Genomic DNA, 13,592 nt, shown 5'->3' with positions numbered 1-13,592 from the left:
GAAGCCTGAATATTGAACATAACCAGCTTTTTGAATATTATATTTACCTTCGTGTCAACTCTGACCTTTAATTCCATTTTCTCAGTGTTTCTGTGTTTGGCAGATTGAAATCTTTGTTTTTTCACTTGTAAAATTCAAACAGATGATTAAAATCTTTTTATACACTGCACATGTTTTGTTAACACTTTCCAGTGTTTTCTGTTTTGAAGAACCAGCTCATCAGATAAATTGTTGCCACAGTGATATATTGATATTTCTACTGAAATAAAAGCATCTTACAGTTCACTTATGTTTACAGCTGATCTTTGAGCATAACTGATGTCGTATTTCCCTTTAAAACCCAAAGTTACAGCCACACCATTGGGCCATTTAATAGTTACATTTGATATATTGTGTTTAAGATTAAAAGTTGCAGTTAATAAATAATAATCATACTAACAGCCTTCAAGTTTTATAGTTAGATGTCTTGTTAAATAACACAGGGATGTAGTATTTAAGGTCAGCTTACTAAGGTCACATGGGAAGAAAAAAAAAACATTGCATTACAGTGCACCGGTGGCCATCCTTAACTTTGAGATGGTGGGATAAATCTTGCTGTGCAGATATTGGACCTGTTCCTCTTGTGTTCCCAGCCTCTCAAATTCAAAATAAGGTATCTGTAAGGCAAAGAAAATAAATACAGAGTTTTGTCTTTAAAGGAAGGGATTCTTATTAGAGTGCCTTGAGATAAATTACACCACATGCATTAAGTGCTAGAGCGGAGCTCATTAACTATAAATACTTCTGCTAGTTAGCTCCTTTTTTTTCTACTAAGAGGTAGCGGCAAACTGAAAGCCAACACATCTCTGTTCCCTTATTGTCATACCTCCACCAGCTCATAGCCCATCCTGCGGAGGTGTCTCTTCTTAGTGGCTTCCTTCCCCAGCAGGTTTTGCGTGTTGCTGCAGAAGCGGTTTTGACCATCCAAACACAGTGCAATTCTAAAGACATTATTCATTCATTCAGTCAACGTGGAAGTGTAAACACAGCATGAAGAACTATTACATCTATCACACGTACCTTTTGTAAGTGTGATCCCACTGAGACAGAGGTAGAATGAATCCATTCTCATCCAGACATATCTCCACATCTGGACAGAAAGGGGTGTGAGAACACCCGTAGGTGCATAAGTAGCCAAAACGTTTTTTTGGTTCCAATATGGCATTTAAGTGCATCAGGTCCCATTTTTATCATATATTTATTTGATTGTAGCTTTACCTATTGTGTATCCACTGTGAGAAAAGACTTTGGTGGAGTAGAACGTCCCCCCTAGCAGCCTTCCAAGTGGCCCCCTGACCTGTTTGTACAACACATTGTCCATAGGGACCTCAAAGGCCTGGTCTACAGAGGAAAACCTCTTCACATGGAAGTAGACGGGTAGCCTGGGCCCCTGATGAGGAAAGGAGAATTCATTGCTACAGCTTCATTTGTATAAAAAAAACATATTTACATGATGCTCACCAAGTAGTATGTGCACTCTAATGAAGTGGAGAGATGGAGCTGTGTCAGTTGGCCCAGTGTGTTCTTGTCCAATGGCTCCTCATGTGCTGTAGGACAGAGAAGTGACAGCAGCAAATGAAAAGAGCTGCATTAGTGTCTGCATCAGAACAGGCCTTTCCTAGTGATCAATAAATACCTTGCAGCTTCTGTAGGAAGTACGGGCTGAAGACTTTGGCCATGTGATTGAGCGGGAAGCGTTCCAGGTGGATGCAGGAGTGCAAAAGATCTATCAGCATGCGTGGCTGAAACCGGGAAAATCTTGCCAACAAAATGCTCTCCAGCTTTTTAAACATCTGCTTAGAGCACTGAGGAAGTAACAGAGATTGACAGAATAAGGCAGATTACAGCAGGCTTTTATCCTACTGTAGTCTTTTAGGCTGACAAACCTCACCTGTGGCAGGTAGTTGAGTCTTCCCATGGCAACGACCTGTTTGGTTATCTGAAGCGTGGTGTGCCTCTCAGCGTTGCAAACAAAATTCTCAGCCACGGCTTCAAAGATTGGCTCAGAGCGGCACCTCATTCGAAGACAGTACTCCATGACAGTGCTGATCAGCTCCGGATCGCACTTTTCCAGCCTCTCTGAAACAAAAAACTTCATGATTCCCATTCTTACATTTTTTTTCAAATCACACAATAACCCAGCAATGATTATTCTAGTGCAAATGATCACACCTGGCAGGTGATTCTCCATAGCAGCCAGAAGCTCTTCATCATACTGTCCTAGAATCATCAGTGCAGAAAGCACCTTAATGATTTCATCATCTCTGAAAGCTTTAAAGACCCGTGATGCCCTGTGACTCAGCCTCAGCATCAGGGAAATGGCCTGTCAGACAGAATAAAAACAAACTATTAATATCTGTATGTCTGCTAAATATATAAACATATGTTTGAAGCTGTTTGTGTCCCTACCCGTTTCTGTTGTAACTTCAGCAGGGACTGCAGAATGTCAGTGAGTTGGCTGGCTTTAAGCCGGTGGACCTGCCTTTGTGTGTGCATGTGCAAAGTAGACAGCATCCGTACCTGCTGCTGGCTGGCAGGGTCATGAAGCAGAGTAAGCAGGGAGTAGACGGTGGCAGCCTCACTGGGAGAGACAACATCCTCTTCTACAGCAACATCCATACAGTTCAACACCTCTGTCACAATGGGTGAGTTGTGGCCTTCCAGGGCACATGCCACCTCACCCAGGTGGCAGAGCTGTGCCACCTCAATGTCCCTTTTGGAGAGGACCTCCAGGCACTCATTCATCAGTCTGAGGACTGGAGGGCTCTGAGCCTCTAAGCCAAGCCAGACACATGCTCTGAGTAATGTGGCCAGCCCCTCTGCCCTGTCACTGCTAGGGAAGTCTGCCAGCCTGGAGCACAGCTCGAGGATGACATCCTCTTCAAACAGAGACTGAATATTCACAGCTGTCAGTGGTTTGGCATGTGGGGAGTATAGAGAGAGATCGGGGGCGGCTGTAGGTGCCTTGTGTCTTCTGGTCTGACACTTGCAGTCAGTTCGGGTCTGTAGTTCTCTTTTCTCTGGCACCGTTACTATCTGCATGTTGTTGCGCGTTATTTGGAAACAACGCGCATCGGTTACGCACGGCTGTTGCGCAACTACAGTTTTGCTGGCAAAATCTACATTTGTGCGTCTGACCACTGAACTGCAAAGACCACGAGTTAGAGGGAGACAAGCCGAGGCGTGCTGACACACAGCCCGGACACACGCTGACATATTAACCATGGACTTCATTGTTGTCTTCATTGTCTGTCATTGACAGTCACAACAAAACCAAAAAAAAGAGACAACTTTTAACCGACAACAACGAAATCATACATAAGCTATTTTGCGTGCACCTGAACATGAAATTACATTTATACGCAGAGCAACGAAGTTTCATAGACAACCTACCCTCCGCTGTGAGACAGCAGGATCATATAAGCCTGCCGCCACACATTATAGAACTCCACTCCAATGTTTGGTAACGTGGTTGTGTAAGATGTCATGTATATTACATCTGCTGCCACCCTGTGGTCAACTCAAACACTGCACCCTGGCTGCCTGTTTGTTGAGACTCCTTGTTGTGTCGCCTCCTCACATGGCACAGGGGTGATTGAGGACCTACATCACACATTAAAAATGTCTTTACTTAACTTTGATCACTTCCCTGTGTCTTGGGTCACAAATTTTATATTTATATAAAGTTGTAAGAAAATAATATTAACATTTGTCTTTGTCCCTTGGCATGTGACATTTGAAAAGTGGGAAAAGTTACTACGTAGTTATGTCTGACTATCCATTTAACCAAATAACACACATGTAGGTTGTGCCGTGTTCACTTTTTTATAGCTTTTGATAGCCCCCCATAATTATTTGAATTATTGGAAACATATGTTGCTCATAATCCACACATAAATGATGATAAAAACCAACGGATGCTTTTTCATCCAGAAAGAGATACCATCACATTTTATTACAACTTTGTAATAGTCGTATTGATTTGTTTTGTTCACATGTCCATATCACCATTCAGCCTTTTTTCAGCGCAGTTGTTGTAAAATAGTGCAGTACTGCTGAACATAATCAGTAATGGTATTGTAATAATGGAATATTTGATCCCAATTAACCTTTTTTATTTGAGTTAGTTGATGTTTCAGATTTTAGCAGCACAAATTAGTAAACCATGCACACAAATGAATTTTCCCTCTGAGATCTTCTGGCATTGCTAAAAATGTGCTTGTTCGGGACACATAAGAATTACTACCACTATCTCCAGTTCCTCTTCCTAGCACGGATTGCCTACTTAGTTATTACCACAAGATGGCAGTATATACAAAGAAACTGTCTCAGAGCTCACATTGCCTGAAGTATGAGCTGAACTTAATTTCATCCACATTGAACACAGGGGACACGCTGTGATTTGTAATGTTACAGAATGAGCAGAGCAACAGCATTAATAATCTGCATTGTCCTGTCCAACACAGCACCCAGCGGAATCACTAAATTTGGGAAGTGTGTTTCAGTGATGAAGTAACTTTTGTTCTGTTTGTTTAAATGTATTGTGTGTTTTTTGTATATACTGTGATTCATATTTTCTTATAAAACTGCATTAATTGTGATGGGAAAACAAACAACATGTGTGTGTGTGTGTGTGGTGACTGCTCTGTTTGTGGCTGGCAATGTATATAGAGGCTGATCCAAAAGGCATCTGCACGCTACTATCTCTAAAAAATATCTGTGTGTGTGTGTGTGTGTGTGTGTGTGTGTGTTACCCATCTGGCTGGTCCCCTCTATCTCAGCAAACAAGCAGCAACACCACAAGCCCTCTGGACACAAGTTGGACAAAGAAGAAAGAGCAAAAAGACCCAGAGCTTTCAAATGGTGAGCGGGGCAGAGTAGATAAGATCGGTTATAATAAAGTTACTGTTCTGCCAGTAATGCTGATGAATCACACTGGATAGTCACTCTGGCAGCATGTCTCTCTGTGTGTGGGTTGTTTTTTTTGTGTGTGTGTCTAAATTGCACAAGTTTTCATTTCTCATGAAAACACTGACATGATTATTTACAGTATTTGAATCAGCAGCATCACTTCATTGATGAAATATATTTATTTACAAAAATAACAACGTGGAAAAAATAACTTTATAGAGTTATATCAAACAATTTATCATCATATAATGCTTGAAATTAAATGTAACGAACGTACAAACCACAGTTTAGATACAAAAAGGAACATTGACAGAAAGAATTGGCAAAAGTGTCGGAAACTTACTCAATGTTATTACCACAGTGGAACCACATGCCAGCACAGACATCTTTGTATGTACCCACAAACACACAGTGTATGGGAATAACATTACACCATGTGGTGCCAACGATAATCTAATAATCAAAAGTTCAGCACTGATGTTATCATTACTCACAAATGGATGTGACGCATTTGGAGAACATGTCTACTCCGTCCCAGACTTGTCTGAATTATTGACGCTATTGGATTAAAAATAACACAATCCAAATGGTTAACCTCGCTGGGAAGTAAGGAAAGGTTTGGCAGTTCATCATATCAATAGTCAGCGGTTACTAAGTGGACTCTGTGGGGAAAGTGTTTAGACAGAATTTTGAAAGAGATTAAAAACATTAGTTTTATTTATTCAATTTCCACAAACAGTAGTCAGTGTTATGATCCCAACTACTTGTGTTTAAAACGGATTAGTAAGTGATAATGGTCAGATGGTATAACCAGTAAAATCACCATGAGAATGACCCAGACACCACACAGCTCAGGCAGCACCCTGCACCCTTCTGCAAAGTATAGAACAGGTTCTTATTGCTATTTATTGAGCAGCTATTCATTTTTTCCACTTTTATTTTAATTATGTGGAAGTGGAAAAAACCGCAGTTCCTCAAATGGCCACTTGAGGCTGACCACAACACTGAGTTAATCCTTATAGCCTGCTCTGTAAAAATGATCACATTTTCGACTCCTTTATAGTTTTACCATGATCAGATTATTCAATAAAAACAGTCAATCTTCCATAGACAGAAATCATAATGGTTATTGTTTCCTCGTGCTTTGCGCAGGTCAACATGTAAACAAAGTCAAAAGTGACACGTCGGCTACCAGCACATGCGCGTACCCGATGTAAATACCACATGCGGCCTCCTTGATGTTCTCGCTGTCAGCCGGCATGTTCGCAAGTTGATTGCTCCGTAGCTCTGTGTTTCGGATCTATACATACTTTTGTAGTTCGTAGAAAAGAGGTGAACACAAGTGTGCTTGGGGGTTGCCTTCCTACCTGTGACTTTGTGTCATAGTGCACCTCCTGCTTTAAACAGACTGTGGTGTGGGTTGGTTTGTAGTGACTCCTAGGGTTTTCAGTTGTGGCGTTGGTTGGACCACAACTCCTGCCTGAATTCCCTCTAGCCTTAGATAGGTAAGTATAGTGATAACAGTTTGCAGCTAGGGTGGTTAGCCTACTTAGCTGACTAGCAATTTAGCCAGAGGGCCCTACCACCCGTCTGCTGTGGATTCCAGCCGAGTCCTGTGGGAGACCACAGTTCACGTATGGTTTCCCGGTCACGTTCGGTGGCTGTCCACAGTTCTTGCCTAGATCGCCTGGTTGTGAGTCTGGTCGGAAGGTTCTGATTCACATCCTGTGGCCACAGTTCTCTCTCAGATTGCCTGACCTGACACTGTATTTTTTTTTTTATTTTGAGCCGCAGCATGCTGCTGTGTACCTCGTGTGGGGTTCAGCTGCAAATGGACGACAGCCATGACCTGTGTCCCAGATGCCTGGGTGTCAGGCACCTGAGAGAGGCCTTGACGGACCCATGTGTTAATTGTGGCATTTTGCCACTCTCAGTGAGAGAGGACTACACTGGGTGGTTGGGGATGAGGTCCTGCTCTCGGGAGTCCCTGGTACACAGCGGGCGAAGCGCAGGGTCAGGCTGGATGGAGGGCCCATTACTCCAAAGCCCAAAAAGGCAAAGGAGCTGGCCACTGTCCACTAGGAGGTGGAGGCCCTGCGGGCTGAGGTGGAAAAGCTTAAAGCATTGGTGCAGGCTTCACCTTCCCCCACCAAACCCACCATGGAGTGCCTGGGACTCACTGGATGAGGATGATGATGCCCTGTCAACATGGGCTTCAAACTCACTGGCTGTTTAGCCCCAGAGAGGATCCCTCCCCAGAACTGATGCCCCATAGGGGTGAGCCTTCCACGGTGGAGGCTAAGGATGGCTCTGAGTCATCCCTTCAGAGCACTGAGTCTAGCGAGGCCACTTGCCCATTGGGGGCAACGCTCCGAGCGGCCCTGGCAAAGGTCGGGCTGGATGAGCCCCTGGTGGCCCACCCTGTAGGGAACCTGTTTTTTCAGCAGGCACCTGTGGCCCCCTAGCCTGGCTTTTTGGAGGAGCTGAAATGTTGCTGGGGGGATCCAAGAGCGTTTGCTCACCATGGCAGAGAGGCCAGTATGCTAACCTCCATGTGTGACGCAGGAGAGCTGGATCATATGCCACCAGTGGACCAGAGAATCGCCTCCCTGGTGCTCTCGCCAGACGAGACATTGAAAGACAAGGCATGATGCCCCAGGCTACAGTGCCGTGTCACTGACAGCCTTCTCTCAAAGGCTTATGATGTGGCTGCTCGTATGGGCTGGATTGGTAACTCCCTGTCAGTGCTCCTCCTGGCCCAATCCCAGATGGTTCAGTTGGACCAGGGGGAGAGAGGGTTGAGTGACACAAATGTTGTGGTGCTTCAGGCCCAGGGAGCTTGGGTGTTTGATGTCCACCCTGGTTGTGACACGGCAACAGGTGTGGCTAGCACAGGCGCTGATGTCTGATCATTGTAGACAGGCCTTGCGGAAGCTCCCTGTGGTGCGTGGCCGGCTGTTTGGGTCAGAGGCAGAGAACGCATTGGAGCATGGGAAAAAGTCAGGTCTGGCCTCAGAGGCTTGCATCAGCAAAGCACATAGGAGAGTTCCACACTGTCGGTCAGCCCGACATGCCTTCAGTGGAAAGCAGCGGGGAGGCAGAGGAGACATCTACTGTGCCCAGTTTGCGCACTGAGACTGTATTTTGACGCGACACCAGGTTTTCGATGCTCAGAGCAACTGGTTGTCTGCTACAGTGGGATGCGTGCACAGGGGGCGTGCCCTGTCCAAGCAGTGGCTTTCCCACTGGATTGTGGAGGCCATTGAACAGGCGTACACCAGGGCCGGCCAGCCTGCCCAACTCGGGATTGTTTGTCACTTTACCAGGACGGTGACTACATCTTGGCAGCACGTCCACGTGGTATTTATAGTGGGCGCCGCGCTGGTAGCCGACACGTCACATGTGACTTTGTTTACATAAGATCTCAACCTGTGCAGAGCGCAAGGAGACATCACTCTGTTTCCTGCCACTGGCAGTCATCCAGGAATTCACAGAACCATAGTTACATTGGTAACTTCCATTAAATTGAACGTTGAGTGTTCTGGTGCTTTCATGGCTATGCATCTTCATGTAGCTGTGTGAATAAGTGCATGTTAAACCTGTTGGTCTGGACAGGACCCGTAACATGTTTAATATTGAGAAAAGGTCTGTTTTAAATTAAATATGGAACTTTTCTTGAACAAGTCGTTCTGGTGCTAAACCTAACCAAAGATTGAACATAACAAATAATAAAAAGTAAAGATCCAACACAGAACACAAGCCTGCAGTCTCCTGGAAGAAAGTTTGAATCTTGTTAATCCATCATCACCATGATGGATTGTTGGTCTTTACTGCCAGTCATTTATGTTTGATAATGCCTGCCTAAATGCAGGAACTTTTTTTGAACAATTCAAAAATCATACAGCAGTTCAAATACATGTACAACAGCAAGTTAAAAGTCTGTGAGAAAATATCTGCTTCACTGAAACCTTCAAGTTTAACTCCTTATCATCACCTCTCCGCAGAGTCACAAATTATTCTTCCAGACAACTTGTTGTTTCCAAGCGTCTGCAAACTGTTACGGTCCAAATAATGTGCGTCCAATTACAGTAGGGTCACAGAGCTGACACCGGGCCAACCCTATGAGACAGACACAGTGAGATTTATCTGTATTACACTTAAATGATGTAGCTTTTGTTGACAGATTGCAGCCAAGGTTTACTTTCATTACTTGCTGTAACAAGACCATAATTTTGCATAACTTCCTCTCTGAAAACAGACATGTAAAATCATGTGGCAGTGGGAGGTATTAATATTTTATACTACAACCTCTCACACTTTCACTATGTGTGTGTGTGTGCCAGTTATGAAGGAATTTCATGAACATGCCTTTCTCCTGGGGATTCCAGGGAAGACTGTGGTTTGTTTTAAAAACTTTAGGGCCATCATGTGTTTCTGATTTAAATCTAATTCAAGTTGTCAAATAAAATATTAGCCGCACTGGGATTTCTAATCATTTTTGATCATATCGCTCGGGAATGTGTTTTGTGGCCTTGCCGAGTGGGCAAGGCATTTTTCCTGATGGAAACAAAAGGGCACACGTGTGGCACAGGATGAAAAAAGAAAACGAGGGTGAAAGAGAATCACATCCAGAGATAGGTGGTGTATTCTGGCAGACAGTAGGAATCCATTTCACGCCCAGATGAAAGCAGTGTCAGAGGGGGAATGTGTGTGTAGCGTGTGTATGATAGGTGTGGCAGGACAGGGGTTAGGCCTTTTCCTAGGTGGAGGAGGGTGGGAGGGAACACTCCATAACCCACACCAACGCTCTTTAGTTCAATTGATAACAGACCAAAGGGGAAACCACAAGTTATTGTAGTCAGTTGTTTATTTAGTTTTTCCCCCTCTGATAAGCCTTCTCATACATTTTTTCCAGTGTAGTATGACAGTGTAATGCATCACTACTTCAGGGCAGCATAACAATATTTTACATGTGATTTTTGTGAAATGAAAATGAAGGCAAAAAACTGCAGTTCTTTGACTGGACACTGGAGGCTGCATACAGTTTGACAGTAAACAATGAAGCCTTTATGCATGTGACTGCTTTAGTGTTGCCTGGCTGCATCAGCACTTCCACTATTTAGGAGCAGGTAAAAAATTAGCATAGGCTAAAGCCATCATACTAACCTTTAAAGCTACTCTTCATTAAACTTAAGAGCAGGTAAAACCCAAACTGCTCACAGTGTCAGAGTCCCTAGTAAAAGTCAGCCACATTGCATGTACCCCTACCAACCCCAACCTACCTCCTTACTTTGATTTTTACAGCTACACGGTCTGATGATGATAAGTGTAAATGTGACAAATGTACTATTAATAAATCTGCATGTGATATGTAATGTAATGTAATGTAAACATTCCAATGCAAAAACCACATTTCACCTAATGAAGAGGGGCTGTGATAATATCGGTATCTGCATCTCTGTGATTTTATGTAGGTTCCTTGTGCATTACTGTTGGTTTTACTGCTCGTAGTGTCGACACCCCAAATGGCAATCCATTCAACTCCTAAAATGTGTTGCTCTGCAGCGGGGGTGACAAAAAGCTGCTATGCCTGGAGATCCCACTTGGAGGACAGCACTCATAAGTTTAATGTAATGACTGAAAAATGCACTGCTGGCAGCTCTTAGTGAAGCTCCTGTATCTATCAGGGCGTTCTCCTTTGCAACACTGACCTAAGTCCCTACTCCCTATTATACATGTTGGAAGGACATGTCACATATCTCCCCTCTGAGCTATGTGATTAAGATGAAACATTCAGGGAGTGAACAACTAAGGGGACTCCAGTCCAGTCCAGGGGAAGAGGAATAGACTTAAGCTAGACAATACATTGTTAGCGAGTACTGACTGTGTCTCTGAGCTGGACACCTATTAAAAGAAGTCAGTGCAGCTCAGTGACTTGAAATTCAGCTGCACACAGATGAGAATTTCAACAATACACATCATGTACAATATGAATCTACTGTATGTGGGCTGATGGCCATCTGGTTAGGGGCTGTGCAGTGTCTCCTCCCAGCAGGCAACTAAAGCTGAGCCAAGACCCCAGGCCCAACACCCTGCCGGACTTTGAAATCAGATCTTTATTGTCCATAAAGCCTCAGCCAAGTATGAAGAATCAGCCCTCCTTAACAAAACACACTCATCCAGCAGAGAGAGTGGGACAAGATGAGAGAGAAACTGGGTGAGAAGGAGAGAGTAAGGTGGCCGGGGGAAAAGCCAGGGTGAAGCATAGCACAACTGTCATGCTTATGTTCACAACTATGCTGCAGTTATTTATAGGTCATTGAGAGATAACTCAATTTTCATAACTTTCTAATTTTGTTGCAGTTGGTCCCAAGCCACATATCAATACAGCACTCTCTGTGGAGCACAGCTAAAACATCACCGTATGTTCTGTATCAGCCACTGGAAGCCAGCTATACGCTGTACTTTGACACGTTACATGAGATGTGTAAGAAAGAAAAACAGTAATAAAAAGACCAAGAGAGAAAGAGAACAGCTCAACATAATGATGTAATCGGCTCCATGTATGGGAAGATTATTACATTACACAAGGATATTAGGTTTAATTCAGTTGATACTGAAAACTGTTCAGACCACATCTGCACAGACAAACGATGAGCTACTGGTGACAGTTTTATTTCTATTTTTTGCTGTGCAAGCATGTCAAATCACATTATCATCACCACATTATCGCAAAAATCCCACAAATCCAATACTGTCACAAAGCGCATTGATTTGCAGCAAAGAGGCCACTTGGTGTAAACAGTATGCCAGAGTCATAAATTGTCAAACAGCTCAAGAGCAGTAAAATCAATGTTTTTGGCTCTTTTAGGGGCAGAATTTCCCAATATTTTCACAATATTATACAATGTGTATACAAACAGGTGCCTTCAGCAGAGCCAGTGCTTTTTCACACTAGCATAAATCAACTAGTAAAAGCCTCTAAGCTATGCACTTGTGGCAAAATGTGGACCAATCAACGTCCTTAGATGACTTATAGATGTGACAGAGGTCTTTGGTGACAACAGCAAAAAGCAATCTAACATTTTTAAGCTGCACTTATGTTATGTATAAATTCCTTCTGCTGCTACTATTTTCATCAACCATGGGACTATAGTACACACACAGTGGTCGTTTCTAAAGTATCCAGAAGTTGACCATGTGCATCCGCAATGTACATGTCATTTACATGTAATGACTTTAGTGCACTTAAGAGGCCTGTTCAGTTAATTGTAGGGATGTTCCAATCAGGGTTTTTGCCCTTGAGTCCGAGTCATTTGATTTTGGGTATCTGCCGATACCGAGTCCTGATCCGATACTTTTAGGGCTTAGAAAGGCAGGTCAATTAATTGTGATCATTTGTGCTATCTTGGCTGTGCTGTCCTGCGCCTTTGTGCTGTCACAGGCCAGAAAAATGTTACTAAAATCAATTTTTCCTGTTATTGCTCACGTTTCGCGTGTGTCCCGAGAGCGCTTGCTGCATCAACTTCCCATTTCCATGGTTACAATACTGACACCTCACATGTTGTGAATGTTGAATTACACACAATTTCTTTAGAATGAATCAGTCAGAGAAATACCGACCTCATCCACACTCTCACAAACAGAGCATCCCATTCCATCAGTCCATTCCATCGCTTTTGTCTCTCAGCACTGCATCATATTACTTTATGGAATTACAACACTTAGAAAATATGGGTCAACTTTAATTAGAGCAGTGTTTACTAGAAAACGCAGAGAATCTAATTCTCAGACGAATTGGTGCACTCCGGCTCCAGCAAGTAGTAAAAGACAGTGCCTCACAGATTTTTATTAGATTTGGCTCATTATGCAGAAGCTGCTGTGCATCCGATAAGCAGGCAGATTACTAGATGTTTTTCTTATTTTGCAGAAAGAGAAATAGGCTTTTATTACATAACTGTAAAGGGCCAGGGCCTTTCAGTGAGAGGAAAGTGAGTGGTATAAGAGTCAACATACAACAGCATGAAATCTCCTGATGAATTCAACAGTGTATGTACTCCACTGCACACATTTTGGGATGTCTTTTGTTGATACTATTGTGGTTGTCACTCAACTTATGTCAAATGCTTTGTTTCTCTGAATGGATTGATGCATCCTGCCCCCTGGAAATCCAACTTGAAGACCACCAAATGAAGGCTTCACTATGCCTTAGTCTGCCTAAGGTGTTCCCAAGATGGAGCTACAACAATGAGCTTCAAACTGCTCATCAGAAAACCTCTGGGTAATGTCCCACAAGGTTTGCCCACCTTTGCTTTCAGTCTATGGTTCAATTAACCAATGTACATTTAAATTTAGACCAATGGCTGTATATGTCGATGGTGGTATCTGAAAGCAACTTTGCCTGCTGTTGCCAGAGTTAAACAAGTTGTAAAGGACAGTGAAATCTATACGTTTTTGGTCATTTTAGGGATGTGTGCAGATTTACTTGACTTGAATGCTGATGGAAAATGAATGGAGTTCCTGTCAGGAAGTGAGAAAGACTGATAAAGAAAATGCAATCCAAAAATTCTGGTGTGCTTAGGTTAGCTGCAATGTACAATAAACACAACTTCAATGGACCAAATAAAGCAAAAGTACAGAAA

The 13,592-nt window shown here is 43.2% G+C and overlaps 1 protein-coding gene across 2 annotated transcripts; it reads right to left on the bottom strand.

Annotated features, from left to right (window-relative positions):
- Positions 1-2: 2 nt before the first annotated feature.
- LOC114426808 (FAST kinase domain-containing protein 3, mitochondrial-like) lies at positions 3-3,682 on the bottom strand. 2 transcript variants are annotated; one of them, XM_028394451.1, is made up of 10 exons: positions 3,433-3,682; positions 2,449-3,288; positions 2,212-2,362; positions 1,931-2,118; positions 1,676-1,844; positions 1,501-1,586; positions 1,258-1,429; positions 1,060-1,129; positions 866-980; positions 3-656 (listed from the first exon to the last, which is right to left on the bottom strand). In XM_028394451.1, exons 2-10 carry the CDS (start codon positions 3,283-3,285, stop codon positions 543-545), a joined length of 1,902 nt encoding a protein of 633 aa, XP_028250252.1. In that variant the 5' UTR covers positions 3,286-3,288; positions 3,433-3,682; the 3' UTR covers positions 3-542. The 2 variants fall into 2 exon arrangements, with proteins under 2 accessions (XP_028250252.1, XP_028250253.1); XM_028394452.1 differs by having other exon boundaries at positions 1,676-1,781; positions 2,449-3,682.
- Positions 3,683-13,592: the final 9,910 nt, after the last annotated feature.

This window comes from Parambassis ranga, chromosome 21, assembly GCF_900634625.1.
Source record: "Parambassis ranga chromosome 21, fParRan2.1, whole genome shotgun sequence".
NCBI lineage: Eukaryota > Metazoa > Chordata > Actinopteri > Ambassidae > Parambassis > Parambassis ranga.
This window is presented reverse-complemented; position numbering and strand designations above follow the sequence as displayed.